This window comes from Protopterus annectens, chromosome 8.part0, assembly GCF_019279795.1.
Source record: "Protopterus annectens isolate FY-2018-M chromosome 8.part0, PAN1.0, whole genome shotgun sequence".
NCBI lineage: Eukaryota > Metazoa > Chordata > Ceratodontiformes > Protopteridae > Protopterus > Protopterus annectens.
The window spans coordinates 1,268,942,336-1,268,964,835 of NC_056741.1; the positions used below are offsets into that span (position 1 = coordinate 1,268,942,336).

The following is a 22,500-nucleotide window of genomic DNA, read 5'->3' on the forward strand; positions in this document are numbered from 1 at the left end:
ATAGCCTTTCACAGTGTATAAATGTGAAGCAAGATGCATAAAATGTGCATAATGTATTACAGTGCTGTTATATGGACTTTTAACACAGACATGATATTACAACCCTAACTATAACTACACTGTATGCTGCACAGTTGTGTGGCATGCCTGTGTGTGGACGTTTATATATGTATATATGTAATACATATTACATATAGAAACAGACACACATGCACATGTGTATGCATATATATGTACAAGGATATGAACTAAATTAGAAGCTAACTCAGTAGATACCCATCAGTTGCACACATAATAAAATAAAAAACATGAACACTAGGACTTCAAACACAATTAGAGTTTATTAAAATGAAATACTTGGTAAGTGATTTCGGCTTATTACATATTAAATTTATATTTGGTCTATACACTCCCATATACACATGTTATATACTCACATGTATATAGTCATCTATGTATATATTAAACATGTACTCATAGCTTCTTGCTTATTAATCTCATATCTCTCAGCCTCTGAGCATTAAAATATATAGAACTGACCTTTAAAAATTATAGTGTAGGGTCAAAAGGGGAGCACCTTCTTAGGTATATACCGCACCTTATGTACTTAGTGACAGTAAATCTTTGTAGGGGATTAGTTTATTTAATGACATATGCACCTATAAAAGGGTAGGGCTTTATGAGGAACATCCGTAAATTTGAGGGCCAATATCACAGCACTATGTCTAAATCATAGGATTTGAGAGGTGTGATTAACATGCATTAAGAGATTCCTGCATTTTTTAAAGACAAACTCCTTGGAACAGACCATACTGCATCTGGTCCTCACTAATACGGGAGACTGCTGTACACCCCCTGCTGTTATACCTTCCCTAGTAAGGTCAGACCACAAAATGGTCTCCTTTGAAGTAAAAATAAAACCTAGACCCCAGCTAAACCAGGAATATTGAGGAACTATTCTAACGCTAACCTTCTGCTATTAAGTGAGAACCTGGCAACATTTCAAACCCTATAAACCCTGAGAACACTTCTGCATATGAAGAACTGTTCACAGAAACTCTGTACAAGCATGTTAACAGCTGCACAGAGGCAGCTGTACCCACTAGGAAGAAGTACAGAACTAACTCAAAAAACAAGCCACCCTAGTGGAATCAGAGAATCAATCGGATGTATAACAGGAGAAAAAAAAATCATGTCAAAAATTAGGAGGTGCAGCACCCAGCAGGATAAAAGCACTCTCAAACTAAACAAGCAACCCAGAGTTTGCCAAAGCCAAATTTCAGATAAGTTTGGCCTCCCAGGCCAAGGACAACCAGAAAGCATTATTTAGCTATGTCCACAACCTCAAAGGCAATACACAATTGTGTGCAGAGCTCATTGTAAATGGACCCCCCCCTATACTGACCCAGAAGATATAGCAAACCTCCTGGCTGATAAATTCAGCTCCAATTTTACACGTCTCTCCCCCTCAACCTTCCCTCAGGAAATATCATCAAATACAACTCCCCCTACTATCACTAGGGAACAGGTCCTTAATGCTCTCTCTAAGACCAAGAACACTGCATCAATAGGCCCAGACAATATCCCAGGATGCCTTCTAAATAGCATGAAATATGACCTATCAAGGCCTCTGGAATTACTATTTAACTGTAGCCTCCAAAAGGCTTCATGCCTCATGAATGGAGAAAGGCAACAGTCATCCCTCTGCACAAAGGTGGGCCATCTACAAACCCTGGAAACTACAGACTCATAAGTCTCACTAGTCTTATATGTAAAGCCATGGAAAGAATTATCATAGAGATAATCAGCTGAGATATAGTAAACCTCCAGGCACTGGATCCAACCCAGTTTGGTTTCGTCAAGGGCTAATCATGCCTACTCAACCTGGTGGACTTCTTTGAGAAGGTCACCAAAGCAATGGATGAGGACAAAATCATTCACACAGTCTACATTGACCTGACCAAGGCATTTGACACAATACCCCTCTCAGGCATTGTTGACAAACTCACGACATTGGGTGCAAACCCATATGTTACTCAGACGATAGACAACTGGCTCACAGATAGGAGGCAGGAAGTTAGAACTGGGGAGTCCACCTGTACAAAGAGGCCAGTCACAAATGGAGTCCCTCAAAGATCAGTCCTTGGACCTCTTCTTTTTGGCATTTAGTTCTCAGAAACCAAGGCCAATGTCAGTGGTCTCTGGCTGACTAAATTTGCAGATGATTGCAAATTAGGAGCTCTCACTGAATCTAATACTGACACAAATTTTCTCCAGGAGGGGCTGACACAGACAAACAACTGGTGTCAGAGCCATGGGCTAAAACTAAATGCCAAGAAATGCATAATAGTATCCTTTGGGAAGTTATCCATCCCGGTAACTATCATATTGACAACACACCCCTTAGAGTTGACCCAGTAGGCAGGAAGTTAGGGACACACATAGATAGTAATCTAGCCTTTGATCATCACATGTCTACAGTGGTGAGGAAATCATTCTATGTTGTGCAACTTATAAACAAAGGAATGACGTCTAAGTCCAAGGAAGTCATTGTTCCACTGCATTCGGCATTCATTAGACCTATCATTGAGTACAATGCCCCCTTTAGTATGTAACTAACCAGGCATATCCAACAATTGGAATGTCCATAGAGGTTCCTCACTAAAAGAATACAGGGCATAAGTAATATGTTCTATGCTGACCGCCTCACGGCCCTATCCCTGTATTCTGTCTCCTACAGGCTTTTGAGGGGAGATCTATGCCTGGCATACAGGGCATTATCCGACCCCACTCTGATGGACCTCCTGCACATCCACAAAACAAACAGTACCAGAATTACCTGTTTTAAAGACTTAAACCTTGCCTGTGATATAAATAGGACCTGCTGGAGAGATAGGTATGTATCCCAGAGACTACCCTATCTATGGAACAGGCTCCCCATCCATGTGAAGCAGAGTTCCTCGCTAACCCAATTCAAGTGCAACTTGGACAACTGGATGGGAAACTAGAAATTCATCTGTGGTTTGGTACTTATGTCTCTAATGCAAATGGGTAACCTATAAATGGTTAATCTCCCAGGCCCTTGCTTACACTTATCAAGGGTATCAGAACTTGTCAGAGATTTGGGATGCAAGGCTAGGCTTAAAAAGGCCCTGTGGTCGTTAGCCTAGTAAACACCTATGAACCTAAGAACCTATTTAATCTCTTCCCACATAACCTTAGCTGCTGTATACATATAGTTCTCTCTCTCTCCATATATACACACACACACACACACACACACACACACACACACACACACACACACACACACACACACACACACACACACACACACACACACAAACACACACACACACACAAACACACACACACACACAAACACACACACACACACACACACACACACACACACACACACACACACACACACACACACACACACACACACACACACACACACACACACACACACACACACACAAACACACACACACACACACACACACAAACACACATTAAGTAAGCTTCACTGAAAGGCCTTTGTTCACTCCAAAGTAAGTCAGTATCAGATAGAGAGTGACTCACAAGAGATAACTGATAACTCTCTATTTCTATGAAAATCTGGTGGTTTCATCCAAGTCTGATGTTGGGCTAAATGATGACCTCAGTTTACATCAAAAGCAAAAAATAAGACATTTCCATCCTGAATAAGTATAAAATTAAAAGAGGGAGTATTCAGAAACAAAATAAAAGAATATTCAAGTGAATTACTAAAATATTGACTTAAAAAACACTTTCTGTAAACTTTTACCTGGATAAATCATCTGAACATCTTTATTATTATTTAGTATTACTGTATATCCGCATATTTCATTTTAACTATCTTACCAGACATAGCCTTGTTATAATAAAAAGCTTTAGGAAAATTCTAAATTGTTTAAAACATGAAAAGAGAGAAAACATATCTGATGAAGGATTTTAAAAACAGCTATCATGCAACATCACTGCACAACCTCACAAATAATCTGATGGGATTTTCCTGGCAAAAGGCTCTAGTTGGAATCACCTTGAGGAAGGTAATCCTGCTTCGACCTTGTGCACAGCTTCTCCCCTCCCCCTTTCACTGCAGTGCTGCGGTGGGGGGAGGGGAGGTGGGGCTGGCAGGAGGCCAGTGCTGCAGCAGCATATGACTGTCGACTCTGGAAACCCTCAAACATCAAGATGAAAGATTTGCTTTTTAACAACCTAATGAAAGAATAAACAACATCTAATGGGCAAATCCAAAAGAGGAATGTTAAACTGGATGCAGAGAAGGATGTCATTTTATTGCTGGAACAGGTATTACGTGGGAGTACATCCAATATTGTTAGCTAAGAGGGCATCAGTCCCAGTAGCTGTAGGAAGTAAAGTTTTGCTGATACTGTTAAAGCTACTTTTTGGCTGTTATCACTTTCAGAATCGGGTGTGAACTGCAGCTGCATATGAAACTGATTGTATTTGAACAGATTTTGCTGTACCCGCATCAGAACAGCAACAAGTACAGCTCTGGAAATACTGCATTTGTTACCACTCACTCTGACCACAAAGTATTATGCCAAGCTTTTATAATAAAAAACAGCTAAGGGGGGACTGTGTTGAAACAACTGTTAGGAGGATTGAACTCATAAAAATGAAACTGTTTTAAAGGAGATCTTCCTAGGGTTTTAACCTAATATTTGTTAAACACTGGTAGGATTTAATATTACTACACCACTACAGTATTATCATACCACAAATATGCATTAACTAATGGTCAAAGTGCTGTCATTTGGCTTAAACTTTAACAAGGAAATAAGTAGCATTCCCATTCACATGCCTCTCAACCTCTTAGGGCAAGAAATCTGGACAAATCCAGGCAAAATGGGGTAACAACAGCCCAAAAACAGGGACATATTTTAAATATTGCTCTAGCCACTTATAAACTTAGAAAGTTGTTAGAGTAACAAGGTTTGTTTTAGCATACATTTTCTGAAGGGTCTGAAGTCTGAAACTCAAATGTATGTCATTATTTAGTGACTTAAATCCTTAGATCATCCCAGTGATTTGCCAGAAAGCCACACATTTTATGAGGAACAGACCAAAAATATGAGCCAAAAATCCGGAGAGTTGAAATGTATGTTCACATAACTAGTACCAAAGCTCGTTCTGTGTGGCATCCTCTGCAGTACTGCATTCTGCTTATGCTGCTGAACGGTCAGCACTGAACTCTGTGTGCCTGCCTATGTGGTGGTGGCACAGGTACACGTACTAGCTGTCTAGTCAAGGCTGGCAGCACAGCCGCAGTGACTGCCCATCCTGCCTGCAGGATGTAGCAGAGCTGAAGTCTGCATTTTTTTTCTAAAATGTACACATTTAATTCCTGTGTCAAATCTGATAAACTTTATACAGGTACAGCATTCTATGATCTCTGCATTGCCTTCCTTGGGCTGGTGCTGTAGAAATAGTTAACAAAACTATTTATTTATTTTTTTTACATATTGTACATTTTATATTAAATCATATCTACCATGCTGCCTAAGAATAGGTCATGTACATACTAGCTATTCTTTCTTTTTTAAACAGTCATTTCCTAGTCACTGACAAAAACATTTCAGTAACCATCTTAAAGAAGTTTCACACTTAAGAAATACAAGTTTTACTACTTAATACGTACAGAAATACTTTAGAAATTAATTGTCAGATTTTTACCACATAGATAATGATGCAGTCTCACTGCAGACTGCCAGTATGACACAGCATTAATTAACTGTCTCACAACTATTCAAGACTCTGACCAAGGAAACAACCTGCAGCTATACACCAGAAAAAAACCCCAAAACAATAAGTGATGCACTATAGCAACGGTTGCTGATAACTAAAAAGAATACCAAAGACTCATGCCACTCAATAGGTCACTTCACATGTTATTACCATACTGAATAAAGTGACGCTTCCCCATTTACAGCACTACCGACATCACACAGCTGTGACAAGCCAGCCATTTCATGATCTATGGCTACTTAGATGGGCTCAGAATTCTACAGCTGGTTAAAAAACCTTAACAACAGCAACTTGGCAAGGGCTAGCAATATGGGTTGGACTGCAAAGGAGATAAATTAAACAGCATGAAGGCTTGCAGATTTACTGCATCGTTTACTTGGGACGGTGAGACACCCCCACGTCTTTTGGTGTCTTGCTAAAAGGAAAAAAAACGATTCCAAGAGAGCCCCAATAAGTACCGTATACACCTATCTATTGGGGCTGGATACTCCCCTTCATTTAGCTGCCGCATTTCAGGGCTCACTGCATGCCCCGCCGCAGCCAACTTCACTTTGCAACACCCAGAGCAGTTCAATGGCGGAGCTCTATCTTACTCTGTACCCCACCCAGTCCCGCGTCGCAGAGAAGCAGTAGCTCGTTAAAAAGGAAGAGTGCCACAACAGAGCGGCCACACAACACACACAGAGGCATATGTATGCTGGCGCTAATGCGCAAACAGCGGCTTAGGCATGTGCATATCTGTGGTGCTGTTGTTGGAGGGGGGGGGGGGGGGGGGTCATACAGTCATGGTGCCCCCATCACATAAAAACGAATCACTATGGAATTTGACAATATTTTTTATTGGTATGTAGCAAGAACATACGCCACAGAGATTAATAACAGAAAAAGTCAGATACACTAAAAAAGTTGTTGGCTCGTTTTTCCAAGACATATTTTTAAATTAAATAAATACATACATATCAAGCCAAAAACCGGAGCTCCCTTTTTCGGGCCACATCTCCTTTAATGGTCAGATTTAGACGTATATGTCAATGAACCGTATGGTGCATCTTAATTAGGAAGTGATGGCACGATTAATATTATCACTGTAGATTGAGGAGCGCAGCAGGGAAGAAGCACACTTATGTCACAAGTGAGACCGCAGTATGCCTGCACTGCCTGACAACGTGTGTATAATTGGGACTAATGCACAAACTGTACCGGCAGCCACTCCACTTAAAACTATCTGTCTCTCCCTGCATGATTCATGTCTGCATTACACAGTCTACAGGTTTACTCTAACGCTTCCCATTAATCTACATCTTTAGCCAGCGATCTCACACATCCCAAGTTACTGCGCCTGTTACTTGGAGAGCTACCCATCATTAAGCAGCAATCCCTTTATTCTTCTTTGGATACTGCCCTTATCTTGGGCCGGGTACCTACCCCCATGATGGCGGCGCTGTCCCAGCCCGGTTGCTGCAGCGGCTGCGTGTGCTGATGGTAACAGAAGAGCTGCTGCTTGATTCAGGCACTCTGGGGCTGTGGGCTGCGCTGCTCCCTCCCGGCTCCGTCTGCTTCTGAACCTCCTCGCTATCAAACAGGAATCGGCTCGTTCACACCTTCGCGTGACCGCTCATATTCCCCTCCCCGTTCGATCCACCCCAACATATCAAGATGTAGCCAATGGACTGCCAAACCTTGTAGTTTGCACCGCCTGTTGGCACGTGTCACCAAACAGTACCGCCCACGGTACTGCAGCGTTCACCTTGACAAGGTGGCTGGCGGGTTGGTGCTGATGCAGAGCGTTGAGGATGAGGATCATGTGACCCAGAGTTACCATGACAACCATGAAAGGGCATCCTCTGTTCTGAAGTATTCAGGAGGAATGCCTATCATGGGGGGGGGGGGGGGGGGGCTACTCATATGTTGAACTTACATAGAGATTTAAAGCAAGACTGGGATTCCCTTCCCCTTTACACTGTTTTAAGTTTAGCAACTCACAAAATACAAACGGTTCTAGCAGAACACCACATTTTCTGATAGTGCGCGTGCATAATCGACACTTCATTGTGTAGTCATCGAAGAAGCTCTGTTCCGTCAGAGGTTGTTAAGTGTAAGTACTCCGAGATGCAGTTAGGGGAGAATAAATCCAAACTCTATATGTACTGATCCTTATTCTGTTTACTGGATAGTGATGATTTCTGTAATGAAGCTATAATCCTGGCATTTAGAAAATCATACATAAGATTTGCCGACAGCTATGCGTGTCACTTGGCAGTCGTAGTAGACAGAATAGCAGAATGAAAGTGCCATTTATTAAAGAAAGATTTAACATTTACAACAACAGGGGATAGAAAAACACCTTTGGTAAGGAAAAACTGCACATAAAATTGAAGTTCCACAGGCAATAAAATATGAGAACAACATGATAGCATAGCTCTCAACCTTCCATCTCCAAAATGAGGAACACTAGCCCTCACAATGTGGAACAAATGGGCAAAATGTGGAACACATACTAATGGCTTACTAACAACTTCAACTAGGAAGGTCAAAGGATGGTTAAAATATGCTGATTTTACTTATAAAGAAGATCTTTTAATGAATTAATATGATTAATTTCTATTTACCATGGATTTCACTTAAAAAAAAATCCTAACACTAAATGTGTGACACTCTTTCAATGTGGAACTTTGAGGAACTTTGAGGAACATGAATTTTTTAAGACCCCAAATGAGGTACGTTCCTCTTAATGAGGTATACTTGAGAGGTATGCATGACAGAAATTAAGCAAGGCAGAAAGAACAAGACAAGAATAACTTCTTGAAACTAGCTAACATAGCAAATGTATGTTTTAGTCTTGTTAAGGACCAGCTGGAATGCTATTCAGATGAAGAAAGTAAAAAGATGAAAAAAATTACACCATCTTACAGAAAGGAGAGAAATGTCACCATATTAATAAAAGTGCACGAGAACAGCTGGGTTCTTTGGATGAGGCAGCAGCTTGAGTTAGTACAAGAAATGATCAACAGTAGGTAAAATTAATGAAGGGCAAGAAACAATATTTATCATTTAGTATTTTTGCTCTGTCTTAATAAATGAGGAAAATCCAATGGGTGATTAGTGCCAAAGATTACTTGTTATTTTCTTAGGATGTATGTGGTTAAGATAGGGCAGCTAAGATGGAAAGAAGATACATTCCCAGTCCTAGTCAATGTTCATACACTCATACTTCTCAACCTCTTAGTGTAAGCCTGACATAATGGGGGGACAAAGGCCACAAAATAGGGACAGATTTTAAATATTGCTCTTATGAACTTATAAAGGTGCTAGAATAATGGGGATTGTGTTGACATGCGTTTTCTGAAGGATACAAAGTGTGATACTCAATTGTATGTTATTATTTAGTGACTTCAGTCTTCAGATCATCATAGTGAATTGCCAGAAAACCACATATTTTATGAAGAACATACAAAGAATATGAGGCAAAAATCTATACATTCTGCAAAAACCTGTACAGTTTAGAGGTATGCATGCAAGTGTACTATGAAAAAGGTTGTTGAATTTTAGGCTGTTTTATAAAAGACATCAGAAAGAATACTGTAGGTTGGGAAAAGGCATTTGTAGTTTTTCTCCTGAGGTACAGTCCAAAGGATTAGATATCAGCAAAGCGTGTAGTCCTACCATGCATTCCAGAAGTATTTTGCTTGTATCCAGCACCATCCAGGCAAAGTTAAGAACCTTGATTGTTAAATTGCACTTAGGTTGTTTTTAGTGATTGCTTTTATTTCTTGCTTTTATGTGTGCATATCACTGATTTGTTTTGCAAAAACATTATTTTCTTCTCACTGTTACTGTCTTGAAATTACCTTCAGCAAAGTGTGTTAACGCTGCACTTGTGGGTGTCTTCTACTGTGTTGTTACATCAAGAGGACTGGGTTTCTTCATCTTGTGGCAGGAGGTGTTTGCTTGGTTTATCTGAGCTAGCAAATATATAAAATGACTCATAGTGTAGTCATTGTACAGATCAGAGGGCTCATTATGTGTTTTTTTCTGTGCTGCTATAAATTTTGCATGTTTCCATGGGTTAGCAGTGCCCTGTACAGTAGCAAACATCTAGAAAGCAAATTTACTCTGTAGATCGATCCAAAAAACTGTAACCTATAAAGCAGCAATATAATGCAAATACCTTGTGCACCAACAAGCTTAGAGCAGCTGGTTGGGTCTCGAGTGGCAATGCCTACAGATTTAGTAGAATTCAGTATTGTGCAAATGTTAAAGTTAGTAGAATTTACTTATGTTTAGCTTAATATGCCACAATAAAGCACCCCTATTATTCTGTATAAACAAAGCATCCTTAATAACCTTCTAACCTCAATACACCATCCCCTTGTAGTTCACAAATCAAATGACTGGACATTATGGATTTACAATTTTTTTAACTTTTCTGCAGCCAGTTTGGTGGATATGGGCATCTTGAGACAATGTAGCAATTGTCTCATGTTTACTAACCACTTAATCCTTAAAGAATCAGCCACAGTATGTAAAAGGTTTAATTACACAATGACACTGGAGGCTAAACTTTCACATAAAAGTCCACATCAAGTTGTTGAAACCACACACACAGCACCCACTTCACATAGTACACAATGCACACTCCAGCACCCTTCCCATGTGGACAGGCTCAAATCACTACCACTCTACTCTGTATCATACAGATTGCTCAGAGGTGATCTGTATCTCGCCTACAAGGCAATTTCAGACCCTGCTCTACTAGAGACGCTCCATATCCGTAAGTCCAACTCCTTGAGTAGTACCCGACTGAAAGGCTTAAATCTAATATGTGACATTAACAAAACCTGCTGGAGAGGCAGGTTGGTCTCCCAGAGGCTGCCCCATCTCTGGAATGGACTTCCCATACAAGTCAAACAAAGTATGTCACTGACCCTCTTCAAGCACAACCTTGAGTAGAGGGGCAACCACAAACTTGTCCCAGAAGTTCCACCAGTGTCCCTCATTGACAGGGGTGACAGGTGCTGATTGAGGTTTCTTTTTTGGGGATAAAATCTTGGCTAGGCTTGTAGGAGCCCCAGAACCATTAGCCTAGTAATCTTCTATGATCTCCTATGATCCTGTAGACTAACATATGCTGAAGCATTTAAAAGCACTTTTGCTAAACAATAAAGATCACCTAGAACACTTGCTGTTAAAGCTATGCCTCAGCAAGCCCAAAGGCACTCGGAAAAACAACACCTAACACCACACATACTGTCCCTCTTAGTTTAGCCCCAAACACTAAGTTCCTAAGATATGCAAACAAAATTTCAAGGACTCTCATCATAGGGGACTCTATTGTAAGATATACTGATGCCCCTCTACCCAGGCTGAACAAGGAAAAGATAACAGTTAGTTGCTTATTTGGTGCCAGGATCCGCAAATCAAGTAGGCACTCAAGTCATCACATCACAGGTACCAGTAGGATTCCATCATAGTCCAAACAGGTGTAAATGACCTGAGATGTAGCTCCCTGGACTAAATGAAGAGAGATATTATGGAGATTTTGGACTGTCTCTCAGGCCTAGCATTCAGCAGCATATTACCATCACCAAGGATGATGCTACAATAGGAGCTAAAATGATTGATTTCAACAACTAGCTGTCTTTCTGGTGTCATTCTAAGGGGAGTCAATATTTGTCATCTTGGGAGAAAATGGTCACAGACCATGTTGCTTTGCCAATGATAGCCGGTACCTTTCCCCTCTAGACTTTTTAATACTGGCTAAGGCTTTGTCCTCCCCCATAGTGCCTTTTTTAGGGAATGCCACACTGACAAACCTACCAACATAGCCGAATCAACTCAACTGAATCTCAAAGTGTTACTGCTCAATGTCAGGAGCCTAAATAAAAAAAATACAGTCCCTCTAAGTTATTCTCACACTTGAATATAGACATCAGTGCAGTTACTGAGACATGGTTTAACACCGCAGAGAGTACCCCATCAGCATTCCTCTCAACCTCTTAGCATCAGAAAGTTGTACAAAATATAAAATAAATTGTGGGCCAAAGGCCAAAAATAGGGAGAAATTTAAATAATGCTCTTATAAACTTAGAAAGTTGCTAGATTAACATGTTTTGTGTTAGCAGGCATTTTTCTGAAGGACGTAAAGTCTGAAACTCAAATGTCTGTCATTATTTATTGACTTCAGTCCTCAGTGATTTTCCGGAAAACCACAAATGTTAGGAGGAACACATCAAATTATGAGGCAAAAATCTGGACATTTTGCAACAAAATATGGACAGTTGAGAGGTAAGCCCGGCAGTGCAAGATTGCAGTGTCTTCCAAACTTTTAGACCAGTAGTTGCACAGACAAGGGCTACATGTAGAGGTGTCTCAATATACATTAATAACAAGCATACCTGTAGGGTGGTCAAACAGGATGATGTGCTGGAGTTCCTCCTTGTGCAGATCACCACAGACAAAATCCCGTCCCATATCTTAGCCAGCTGTAGGTCACTCTCCATGCCCCAAAAGCTCACAGTGCATACCTGGAACTACTGGAGACACTTGCCATCCAACCTAACACCCTATTCATGGGAAACTTTAATTACCCCTCTATAGATTGGGAATCATTCACTGCCTCAAATCTATAGGCACAGAGATTCCTGGACTTTTTTAATAGAAACACCCTTGACCAAATGTTGAATATGCACACTAGAGGCTCCAAAATAATGGACATTGTGCTCAAAAATATAAGAGAATGTTGCTGCTCCAAGCACCCCCCCCAGTGTCTCTTCTTCTCTGGTATGGTCTGACCATAAAGCTGTCTCCTTCAAAATAAAAATCAGCTCCATAATCCAATTAAAACCAGTAACAATTAGGACTTAATTCCAAGGCAAATTACCTGTTATTAAGTGAAAGTTGTCAAAATTCAATGCCCCTCCAAACCCCAAGAACACACTACCTTATGCTGAATTGCTTTCAGAAACTTTGTACAACCATGTCAATGACTGCATAGAGACTGCTGTACCTGTCAGAAGAAAGCCCAGAACTAGCCCCAGAAACAAATTGCCCTGGTGGCATCCCATATTAAACAGAATATACAACAAAAGGAAAACAATTATGGCAAAAATCAGGAGGGGTAATTCCTATGAAAATAAAAACTCTCTCATCAAAGTAAATAGGTAACTAATGGGCTAATTAGGTCAAGCAAAGCTAACTTTGAGGTTAAGGTATCCTCCCAGGTGAATGATAACCATAAGGCCTTCTACAGCTGTGTCAGAATCCTCAAGGGCAGCACACAGCAATGTGCTGAACTGGTGTTTAATGGTACCACATTCACCTAGCTTGGCAATATAACAAACCTGATAGCGGACAAATTCAATTTCAACTTTACCTCCCTTTCACCCCAACTATCACCCCTAATAATACCCTAAAACATAACTCCTCCAACTATAACTAGGGAGCCTGTACTGGCTGCAGTCAGAAAAGCCAAGAACACGGCCTCAATGTGCCCTGATAACATCTCAGAATGCCTCCTGACTGGTCTAAAATACAACTTACCAGGATCCCTGGAGTCATTATTTAACTATAATCTTAAAACAGGCTTTGTGCCATATGAATGGTGTACTGCAATGGTCACCCCTTTTTATAAGGGAGGACCTTAAACAGATTCTGGAAACTATAGACCTATAAGTCTGACTAGTCTTATTTGCAAAGCCATGGAAAGAATTATAGAAATTATCATCAAGGACATTGGAGACCTCTAGAAACTGGATCCATCCCAGTTTAGCTTTGTCAAAAGAAGGTCATGCTTACTGAATATGGTAGATTTCTTTGGAAAAGGTGACTAAAGCAATGGATGAGGAGAAAACTGTGCATACTGCCTACCTAGATCTGACTAAGGCATTTGATACAATACCCCATTCAGGCATTGTCAATAAACTTACAGAACTAGGTATAAACTCCTTTATAACCATGCTGGATAGCTAGCTGGCTCACTAATAGGACCCAGGAGGTTAGAATCAGTGAGCCACATCCACAAAGAGGCTGCTCACCATTCCACAAGGCTCTGTGTTAGGCCCACTCCTCTTTGGTATCTACTGCTTGGATGTTAAAGTTAATGTCAAAAGTCTCTGTCTAACCAAGTTTGCAGATGAATGCAAACTGGGAGCATTCATTGAATCCCCCCAAGATGAGAACACCCTTATGGAAGGTCTAATATAGACAAACACTTCATGCCAAAGCCATGGCTTAAAACTCAGCATCAAGAAATGCATTATAGTACCTTTGTGGAAGTCTGCCACTCCAGGTAACTATGTCATCAATAAAACACCTTTAAAAGTTGATTCACTAGTAAGGGATCTTGGAGCTCAAGTAGATAGTAAGCCTAGCCTTCGACTAATATGTCCAGGGTAGTATGAGAAATCCTTCTATGTTGCTTTTAACTTATAAGCAAATGCATGGCATCTAGAGCCAGAGGTCATTATACCACTGTACTCGGCCCTCATCAGGCCCATCAAATAGTATAATGCCCCCTTCAGTATGTGCTTGACCAGATACATGCAGCAACTGGAATGTCCACTAAGGTTCCTTACAAAAAGAATGCAGGGAGTAAGCACAGTGTCCTGTGCTGATCACCTCAAAGCCTGTTTCTATACTCGGTATCCTACAGACTTCTGAGGGGTGATCTTTGCCTGGTATATAAGGCATCCCTGCCTGGACACTGTTTTGATGAATCCTTTGCACATCTGCAAAACAAACAGCATTGGAACTACTACATTAAAATGACTAATTTTGCTTGCAACATAAATAGGTCATGTTGGAGAGAAAAATATGTATCTCAGAGAATTTTCATTCTCTCCAACAAGCTCCCCATCCATGTGAAGAAGAGTTCTTTCCTATCCCTATTTAAGTGCAACATGGACCAGTGGATGAATAACCAAAAATTCACCCTTGGTCTTGCTCCTATGACTCTGAAGGACAGGAGCAGTCAGTAAATCACCCCCCTATAAAATCAAATATCAATCAAATTTGTGGGTCACATTTGGGTTGCATAGTTAGGCTTTTAAGGGCCCCAGTGGTCATTAGCCTAGTATGAACCTATGAACCAGACCTTATAAGCTGGTTAGAAGGCCTTCAGCAATATGTAATTCAATGGAATTTGTCCTAGAAGAAAATTCAACACACAAGTTAGATGAGGCACACATTTTGTGTAGAGAGGCATCCTTAGCCTATTGAATGGAAGGAGTGCAAGTTACTTAGGGCATGGTTTAATGTCTTCTTCTGTCCATCAGAGCTAATAATGCCTTTTTGCATGAATTCTGAACTTCTTTGAGATGATAATAAGCTGAAAAAAGGTATAATGTAGAACCTAAAACAGATGTCTGAGAAACTAGAAACATGGTATTAATCCGACAAATAAAAGGGAAGCTAAGAATAAATGCCACTGTCGTGATTTTCAGAGGCACAGGGAAATAATGTCTCATTTTCTCTGTATTTGCTTTCATAAAACCCTTGCTGTTGGACTTGTGTAATTCTTTATAGAATCTAGAAAGGATTGAGGTCTGCTATACACAACCAATGTTAGGAAAATTTGATTTGAAATGGAAAATTTGGCAAATAAGTAGTTATATGATAATATGAAGTCATTACTTTACAGAAGTCTGCATCGTGTGGTTCTTGAGCCATACAGGGCTCTTTGGCTGCACTTTGTGACTCCATGATTATTTATAAACTACAGGTCTGCCAAACATTAGCATTGTTAAAATACAATAGTAATCTTAAAATGCATATATGGAAACGATTTTTGAAATCGGTGTAAGTTAATTGTTTAAAATCGATACATGTAGCTCTGTCCTGCAACCTCATCTTAACTAGTAAGATATGTCTTCGATACATGTAGCTCTGTCCTACAACCTCATCTTAACTAGTAAGATATGTCTGATGTGGCTTTCACAGGACTTGGTTACTGAAAAAATATTAAAGTTTCTTCTTAACTTTTGGAGTGCTGATTTCTGTTACAGAGTAATAGTATCAGTCTTGGAATATGTATAAAGAAAGTACTACACCATATTTCTATGTGTGAAGTGTATTCTTTAGCAAACAACTGCTAGTTGAATATTCTTTCTGGCTTATGCACTATACACTAGCTGTTTCATCATTTCACAGTGCTACGTATTTCCCCTTATCTGCTGTAATAATGTTATAGGTTCTTAGGTAAATACTAGACAATCAGTCTGTAGACAATTACATGCCTAATCTATAAAAAGTCATTGACCAAAGGTGAGACTCAAACCTAGTACTTTGTGTCTGTGAGGTAAACACCTTAATCATTTTGCCATCCTCCAGCCCTTGCCAATGCTTGTCCATTTCATAGTAACAATCATCTTAGGAAAGCAATACATTTTTGTTTATGCAGTGTCATAAATAATACTGCCTTTCTGACATTTAAATGAGTTACAAGAGATCATCATTCTATTGGCAAAATCTATTAGTCTCTATAGCGGCTCCAACTTTCTGTTCAGCCAATTTACCATATTTCTAATGTGAAATTCAAGACAGTCTACTGCTCAAATACATACCAGCACTTTTTGTATAAATCTTTCTTTGTCTGCTGATGTCATAATGATTCTAAATTTGAGATTTTCACCGCCACTAACTATAATACTAAAACAGCTAAAACTGACCTTTACTTAAAGTGCCACTTAGATAATTTCTTTCAAAAAAGGAAAAAAAACAAACAAAAAAAGTAAATTAATGAAGATGCAAATGCTTTCTGCATTTCTGCCACAACTTCAGTTGAATATGGCTTACTGACATATAGTGTTGGATCCTCCACATTATTATTGTGTCAAACATCAAACATAACTATTGCTTATATGCAGACTTAACAAAACAGGGCCCAATAAAATCCATTTGATGTTCCTTTCTTAACTTCAAGACAGCACAGACAGCAGTTATTCATACATTCCATTCTGTATCTTATGTTCAAAATAACTCTGAAGCCAAAGCATTTCTGTGCCTGACTTTTAGACTCTCCAGAATGTACTATACACATATTTAGGAAAATTACTAAAATGTCCAGAATTCTGGGTCCTCAGTAACTACCAGCTATCAGCCCTCTAGGCAGTCAGATAGATAATTTATTCCTCACAGGGGGAGAGCCCTTGCTGGCCTTAGTCATTCCTTTGAGACAAGAACAAACCACAGTGGTTATTGTCCAGTTACCCATCAGGAATTCTACACTTAAGGCCCCAAACCCACATCTTGGTGGTTGATGTGAGCATTCACATCACTGTAGGGCCAACAGTGTCCTCCCCATCTCCTTACAAGTCTATGCATACATGCATGAGTCTATATCATAACATCGAAGTCTAACAACTTCGAATGTTGTAATATCAAACCCAGTAGAGCAAAACACCAGAATACTGAACAGTTAGATTTTCTGACAAACATACACACAAACACCAGAATACTGAACAGTCAGATTTTCTGACAAACATACACACAACACAAGCACACCAAATTAATAATCCACACACACACACACACACACACACACACACACACACACACACACACACACACACACACACACACACACACACACACACACACACACACACACACTTCACAAAACCCTACACTAAACCATACATACACCACTAGCTATCCACTTGCCTTAACCCAACCCTAACCTCTAAGGTCTGTCACTATCGCACACTCACCTTACTAGCTCCCTAACCCTAACTCACCTACCACACCCTGACCCTCACGTCCACATAATCACACACTTACCTGACCCGTGCCCTAACCCTAACTCACCTAACACATGCCCAATCGCACACTCACCTTCGTTCGCACACTTACTTTAACCCGGTCTGTAAACTTCGCTCCACAGTTGAGGAAATAGCGAAGCTGCAGAAACAGCCCACTGAATACTTTCCCTAGGAAAGTATTCGGTGTTCTGCAGCTTCACTATTTCCAGTATTCGCTCTACTGGGTTCGATATTGTAACATTTGAAGTTGTTAGACTTCGATGTTATAATATAGACCCTACATGCACATGCACTGAGGGTTACTGTCTCCAGCTATGTAAGATCATGGCCTTGTCTCTGGTCTTCTGCTATGTGCCAGGCAAGCCTACACATGTTTGGTGGAAGTGGAAGGACTAGAACCATTATTCCCCTTCCCCAAGTATTGGTGAGTCAATATCCACCACTCATGCCCACTCTGTCCTGCCAGTTCTTCCAATGCCTAGGCTGCTAATTGAACCCTGGTCATCTGGAGAACAAGCAGTACTTTATCACTGTGAGCCACAGAACTGGCAATATGTCCATAACTTATCTCTCTATGTCCAAATCTTCTTAATGCCAGTTGTGAGTTTAATATAGCAAAAGGAACTGAAGTCAGACTGCAAGCCATCCAACTTGCAACTCATTATCAGATAATTCATTAGCTGATGACATTTATTGTTTTATTAATGCTAGGCATCTGGGGGAGAGAAGTGGGGTAATTGTTTTCTGACATTGTTCTACTGTTTTTTTTCTTATGCAAAAGTATCACTTTAATACCTTCCCAGTCCTGTGGAAAGTAATATTTTATGTCTAATGGGAGTATACATTAAATATGCTAGAGGGTGTGAGAAACATGGGTATGTGACCATCAAAGTATGTAAGAAATAGCATTTATTTCAGTATCCTTTTTCTTAACTACCCTATAACTTCTACCTTTAAAGCTGAGGAAAGACTATTACATACTTATTCCCATCACAATAAACATCTACTCTTTCTCAACAGCACCAATAAACCGAGAACTGGAAAGCATCTGATAAGCTTTTGTTAAGCTTTGATGCAACTTTATTAAACATCCATCAACTGCATACCTGAGAAATATCAGTTCCCTCTATTTTGCCACAAAATACTGTCTAATCTGTTTTTCAAAGAATCATTAAACTGTTAGCAGAATGTGTTTTTAAATAAATTTCATGAACTTCTCCAAATATCTGTGTCTCATCTGTATTTAAAATAGATAGTCAGCAAATGTATTAGTCAAAAACGTTTGACTCCAGGCTCTTTCTTTTTCTGACAGAGTTTGCTTGTATAACAGCTCTTGTATTCTTGTGTAATCCTCTTAACTTTTAACTAGCTATGAATAATAATTTCAACAAGTATCTGCAATAAAAAGACAAAGCTTGTGTCAGGTATACAAAGTGTCCTTTCCTATTCTGCATTTTATTTATTTTGTATGCATTTAACACTGTCAAAAGTTTGTAGTGTTCTTTCATTGCATTAAGTTCATAGGTAGGTTCATAGGGTCTTAGGTAGGTACTAAGCTATCTGCCCAAGGGCCTAAGTAAGCATAGCCAATAAGGTTCCCTGGCTTACGCCACCCAAGAAAGTTATTTTCCTGTGCCCCTGTAGAGCAGCGCCACAGAAGTGATCCCCAGGGTGTATTTCCTATTTTCCATCCACTCATCAAGATTTTTCTTGAAGAGTGCTAATAAGGAGCTTTGCTTGACATAGATGAGTAGCTTGTTCCAGAGTATGGGAAGTCTCTGGGACAGGAATCTACCCTCCAGCATGTCCTGTTTATTGTGGTGACAAGGTTTAGGTCCCTAGAGCATGTAGCTCGGAGGAATTGAGATTTCTTTAGGTGTAGCATGTCCAACAGCTCTGGGTTTGACATAGCTTTATATGTTAGGCAGAGATCACCTCAGAGTAGGCGATATGCTGCGGTGTAAAGCTGGAGTTTTTTGAGACAGTCAGTGTAGGGCATCTGTTTGAGGCCAGTAATCCTCTTTGCGAGGTACTACTGTGGCCTTTCCAGCTACTGCAGATGTCTTGTGAGGTACATTCCAAAAGGGGCATTGTATTCTATAATGGGTCTAATGAGTGTCGAGTAGAGGGGAACAATGACCTCTTTTTTCCTGGATGAGAACCCTTTTGTGATAAGGTGTGCCATGTAGAAGGATTTCCTGACTACTGTGGTGATGTGATTATCAAAGGAGAGACTACTGTCTACCTGGGTCCCAAGGTCTCTTATCACATATTCGGCATTAAGTATACTGCCGCCTATGTGGTAGTTCATGGGTACAGATTTTTTACCAAAGGGGATGACAATGCACTTTTTGGCATTGAGCTTGAGACCATGGCTTTGACACCAGGCATCTGTCTCAGTAAGGCCCTTCTGTAGGATGTCCAAATCATTTGGGGACTCGACTATGGCTCCTAGTTTGCAGTCATCTGTGAACGTCATTAGCCAAAGGCCTTCTGTGTTAGACTGTACTTCAGAGAAGTAGATACCAAACAGGAGAGGTCCCTGGACTGAATCCTGTGGTACTCCACTTGTCACTGGTTTGAAGTCAGATTTGGAGTCAGCAACTTTTACAGTGTGGGTTCTGTCAGTGAGCCAGTTGGCAACCCATCTTGTGATGTAGGGATTTATACATAGTTAAGTGAGTTTAGCTATAATTCCAGAATGGGGGATGGTGTCGAAAGCCTTGGTGAGGTCAAGATAGGCTGTGCGAACCACCTTACCCTCATCTACGGCTTTGGTGACTGCCTCAAAGAAGTCGATCAGGTTCAGGAGGCATGATCTGCCTTTCACAAACCAGAACTGGGTGGGGTCCAGAGTTTGGAGGTTACCACTGTCTTTGTTTATGAGTGCCACGATGATACGTTCCACGGCCTTACAGACCAGGCCCATCAGGCTAATAGGGCAATAGTTCCCGGGATCAGTGGTGGCTCCCCCTTTGTGGAGTGGGATGCTGTTGCTGTGCACCATTCAGTGGGCACAAAGCCTGACGTGAGGCCATGATCGAACATGGTGCTTAGGTGGGGAGTCAGTTCGCTCTGAATTTCATGTAAAATGCACCCTGGGATGTTGTACGGTCCCATGGATGCTGTATTTTTGGCTTTAGAGAGTGCAGCTTTTACCTGCATAGTTGTGATTACAGGGACTCTGCATTCTTCCTGCATAGATATGGGCCCTTTAGGGGGTGAGAGAGGGGTAAGGTTAGCACTGAACCTATCTGCCAGGATGTTGGCAATATCAGTTGGTTCTGTAATTTTCATGCCATTGTGCTGTAACTCAGAGCAGATCTGGGTGTTGCCATTGAGATTCTTGTCATAGCTATAGAATGCTTTGTGGCTTTCCCTAGAATCAGTGGCAATTTTGTTTTCGTAGCTAGTTTTGGAGGATCTTGTAAGGGATCTCAGCTTCCTACTAAGGCTGACCAGAGAGCTCCTCCACTCATGGGATTTTACTCTCTTTTGCAACAGTTTCTTCCTTCTGTTGTAGAGTTTGTTTATGGCAGTGAACCACCAGATTGGCTTTCTTTTTTGGAGGGTAGCATCTTGGTTCTATTTGAGATAGCACGATCCATGGACTCGTGTAAGTGCTTATAGACTGCATTTGTGTAGGATTCAGCAGTCATAACTGTATTGTCCATCTGCATAGGTGTCATGAAGTTTGCCACTTCTGTCTTAAGAAGCATGAAGTTGGATTTGGAGAATTTTTTTACCATGGTTTCCTTAATGGGGGTTGGGGGCAGGATGTGGATATCTAGGGTGATTAGCTTATGGTCAGATCTGACCAACGAGGAGTTGACTTCAGGTGTGGAACACTGGTCACTCATGTTGGTAATGACTAGGTCTGGGATATTGTTACCCCTGGTGGGGGTATGGATAAGTTGATCCAGGGCATTGGAATCTATGAATTCCAGAAAGCGTCGAATGAAGGAGTCGGTGCATGAGTAGTTTTCCCAGTTAATGGTGGGGTAGTTGAAATCGCCCATTATTAGGGTGTTTGGTTGAACCCTAATATTTTTCAGTATATCAAAAAAAGAGGAGTGGGAATTCTGGGGCAAGGTGGGGGATCTGTAGCTACAATTTAGATTGCAGTTTTGCCCAGAGTTAGTTGCACTTGGATAACCTCGGATGCATTATGCTGAGCAACTAGCCTGGAGGTGTGGATATCCTTAATGAATATAGACACACCTCTGCCTTTGGTGTTCTGGTCCAGGTTAGATGGCCGAAAAGTGTGGTATGAGTTATAGTCTGGTAATGCAGGGGTGCTCTCTGGAGCCTTGAACCAGGTCTCAGTCACTGCACAGATATCAATGTTCTCCATTTTAAGGAGTGCCTCGACGGAGTGCATTTTGAAATTTAGACTTCTAGCATTGAGTAGCATTACCCCCAGTTTTTGCTTGTCTGTTCCTGTTACGGTGGCGAATTTGTCATTTGAACCTTGCCTAAAAAAGGCACTATAGGGGCGGGAAGAGCATTAGCCGGTATCTGGAATCCCAGGGGTGACAGGTGCAGGCCATCCCTGGTAAAGCATCATGGTCTGTTATCCATGTCGTCAGAGGCAGACAGATACTGGATCCCCTTAGAATGATACCAGAAGCTTAGCCAATTGTTGAAGTCAGTCATTTTGTCCTTTTACTGTGGTACCATTCTGGGCAATGGCAGGATGCTACTCAGGGGTAGGGTCATACCTGCCTGGGCTACAAGATCGGAGAGATCTTCCATGTCTCTTTTCATGTAGTCCAGGGAGGTACATCTCAAGTCATTCACACCAACATGGACAATTACAGAGTCATATTTGTACTTGTTGTGGAGTGACCTGAGTGCATGGGTTATGTGGCAGATCCTGGCACCTGACAGGCAGCTGACAGTAACCTTCTCCTTGTTTAGCTTGGCGAGTGAGGCATCAGTG

The 22,500-nt window shown here is 40.8% G+C and overlaps 1 protein-coding gene across 2 annotated transcripts in view; it reads right to left on the minus strand.

Annotated features, from left to right (window-relative positions):
* The window catches only part of ATP1A3 (ATPase Na+/K+ transporting subunit alpha 3), a 769,164-nt gene that overhangs the window by 381,332 nt on the left and 365,332 nt on the right, over positions 1–22,500 (minus strand). The window contains exon 1 of one of the 2 annotated variants that reach the window (XM_044080788.1): positions 7,228–7,391. The exons of the other annotated variant lie outside the window; for it this stretch is intronic. Within the exon in view, the coding sequence (XP_043936723.1) occupies positions 7,228–7,233 (6 nt within the window). The 5' untranslated portion in view covers positions 7,234–7,391. Of the gene's footprint in view, positions 1–7,227; positions 7,392–22,500 lie in introns of those variants that run through there. 2 annotated transcript variants of the gene reach the window in all.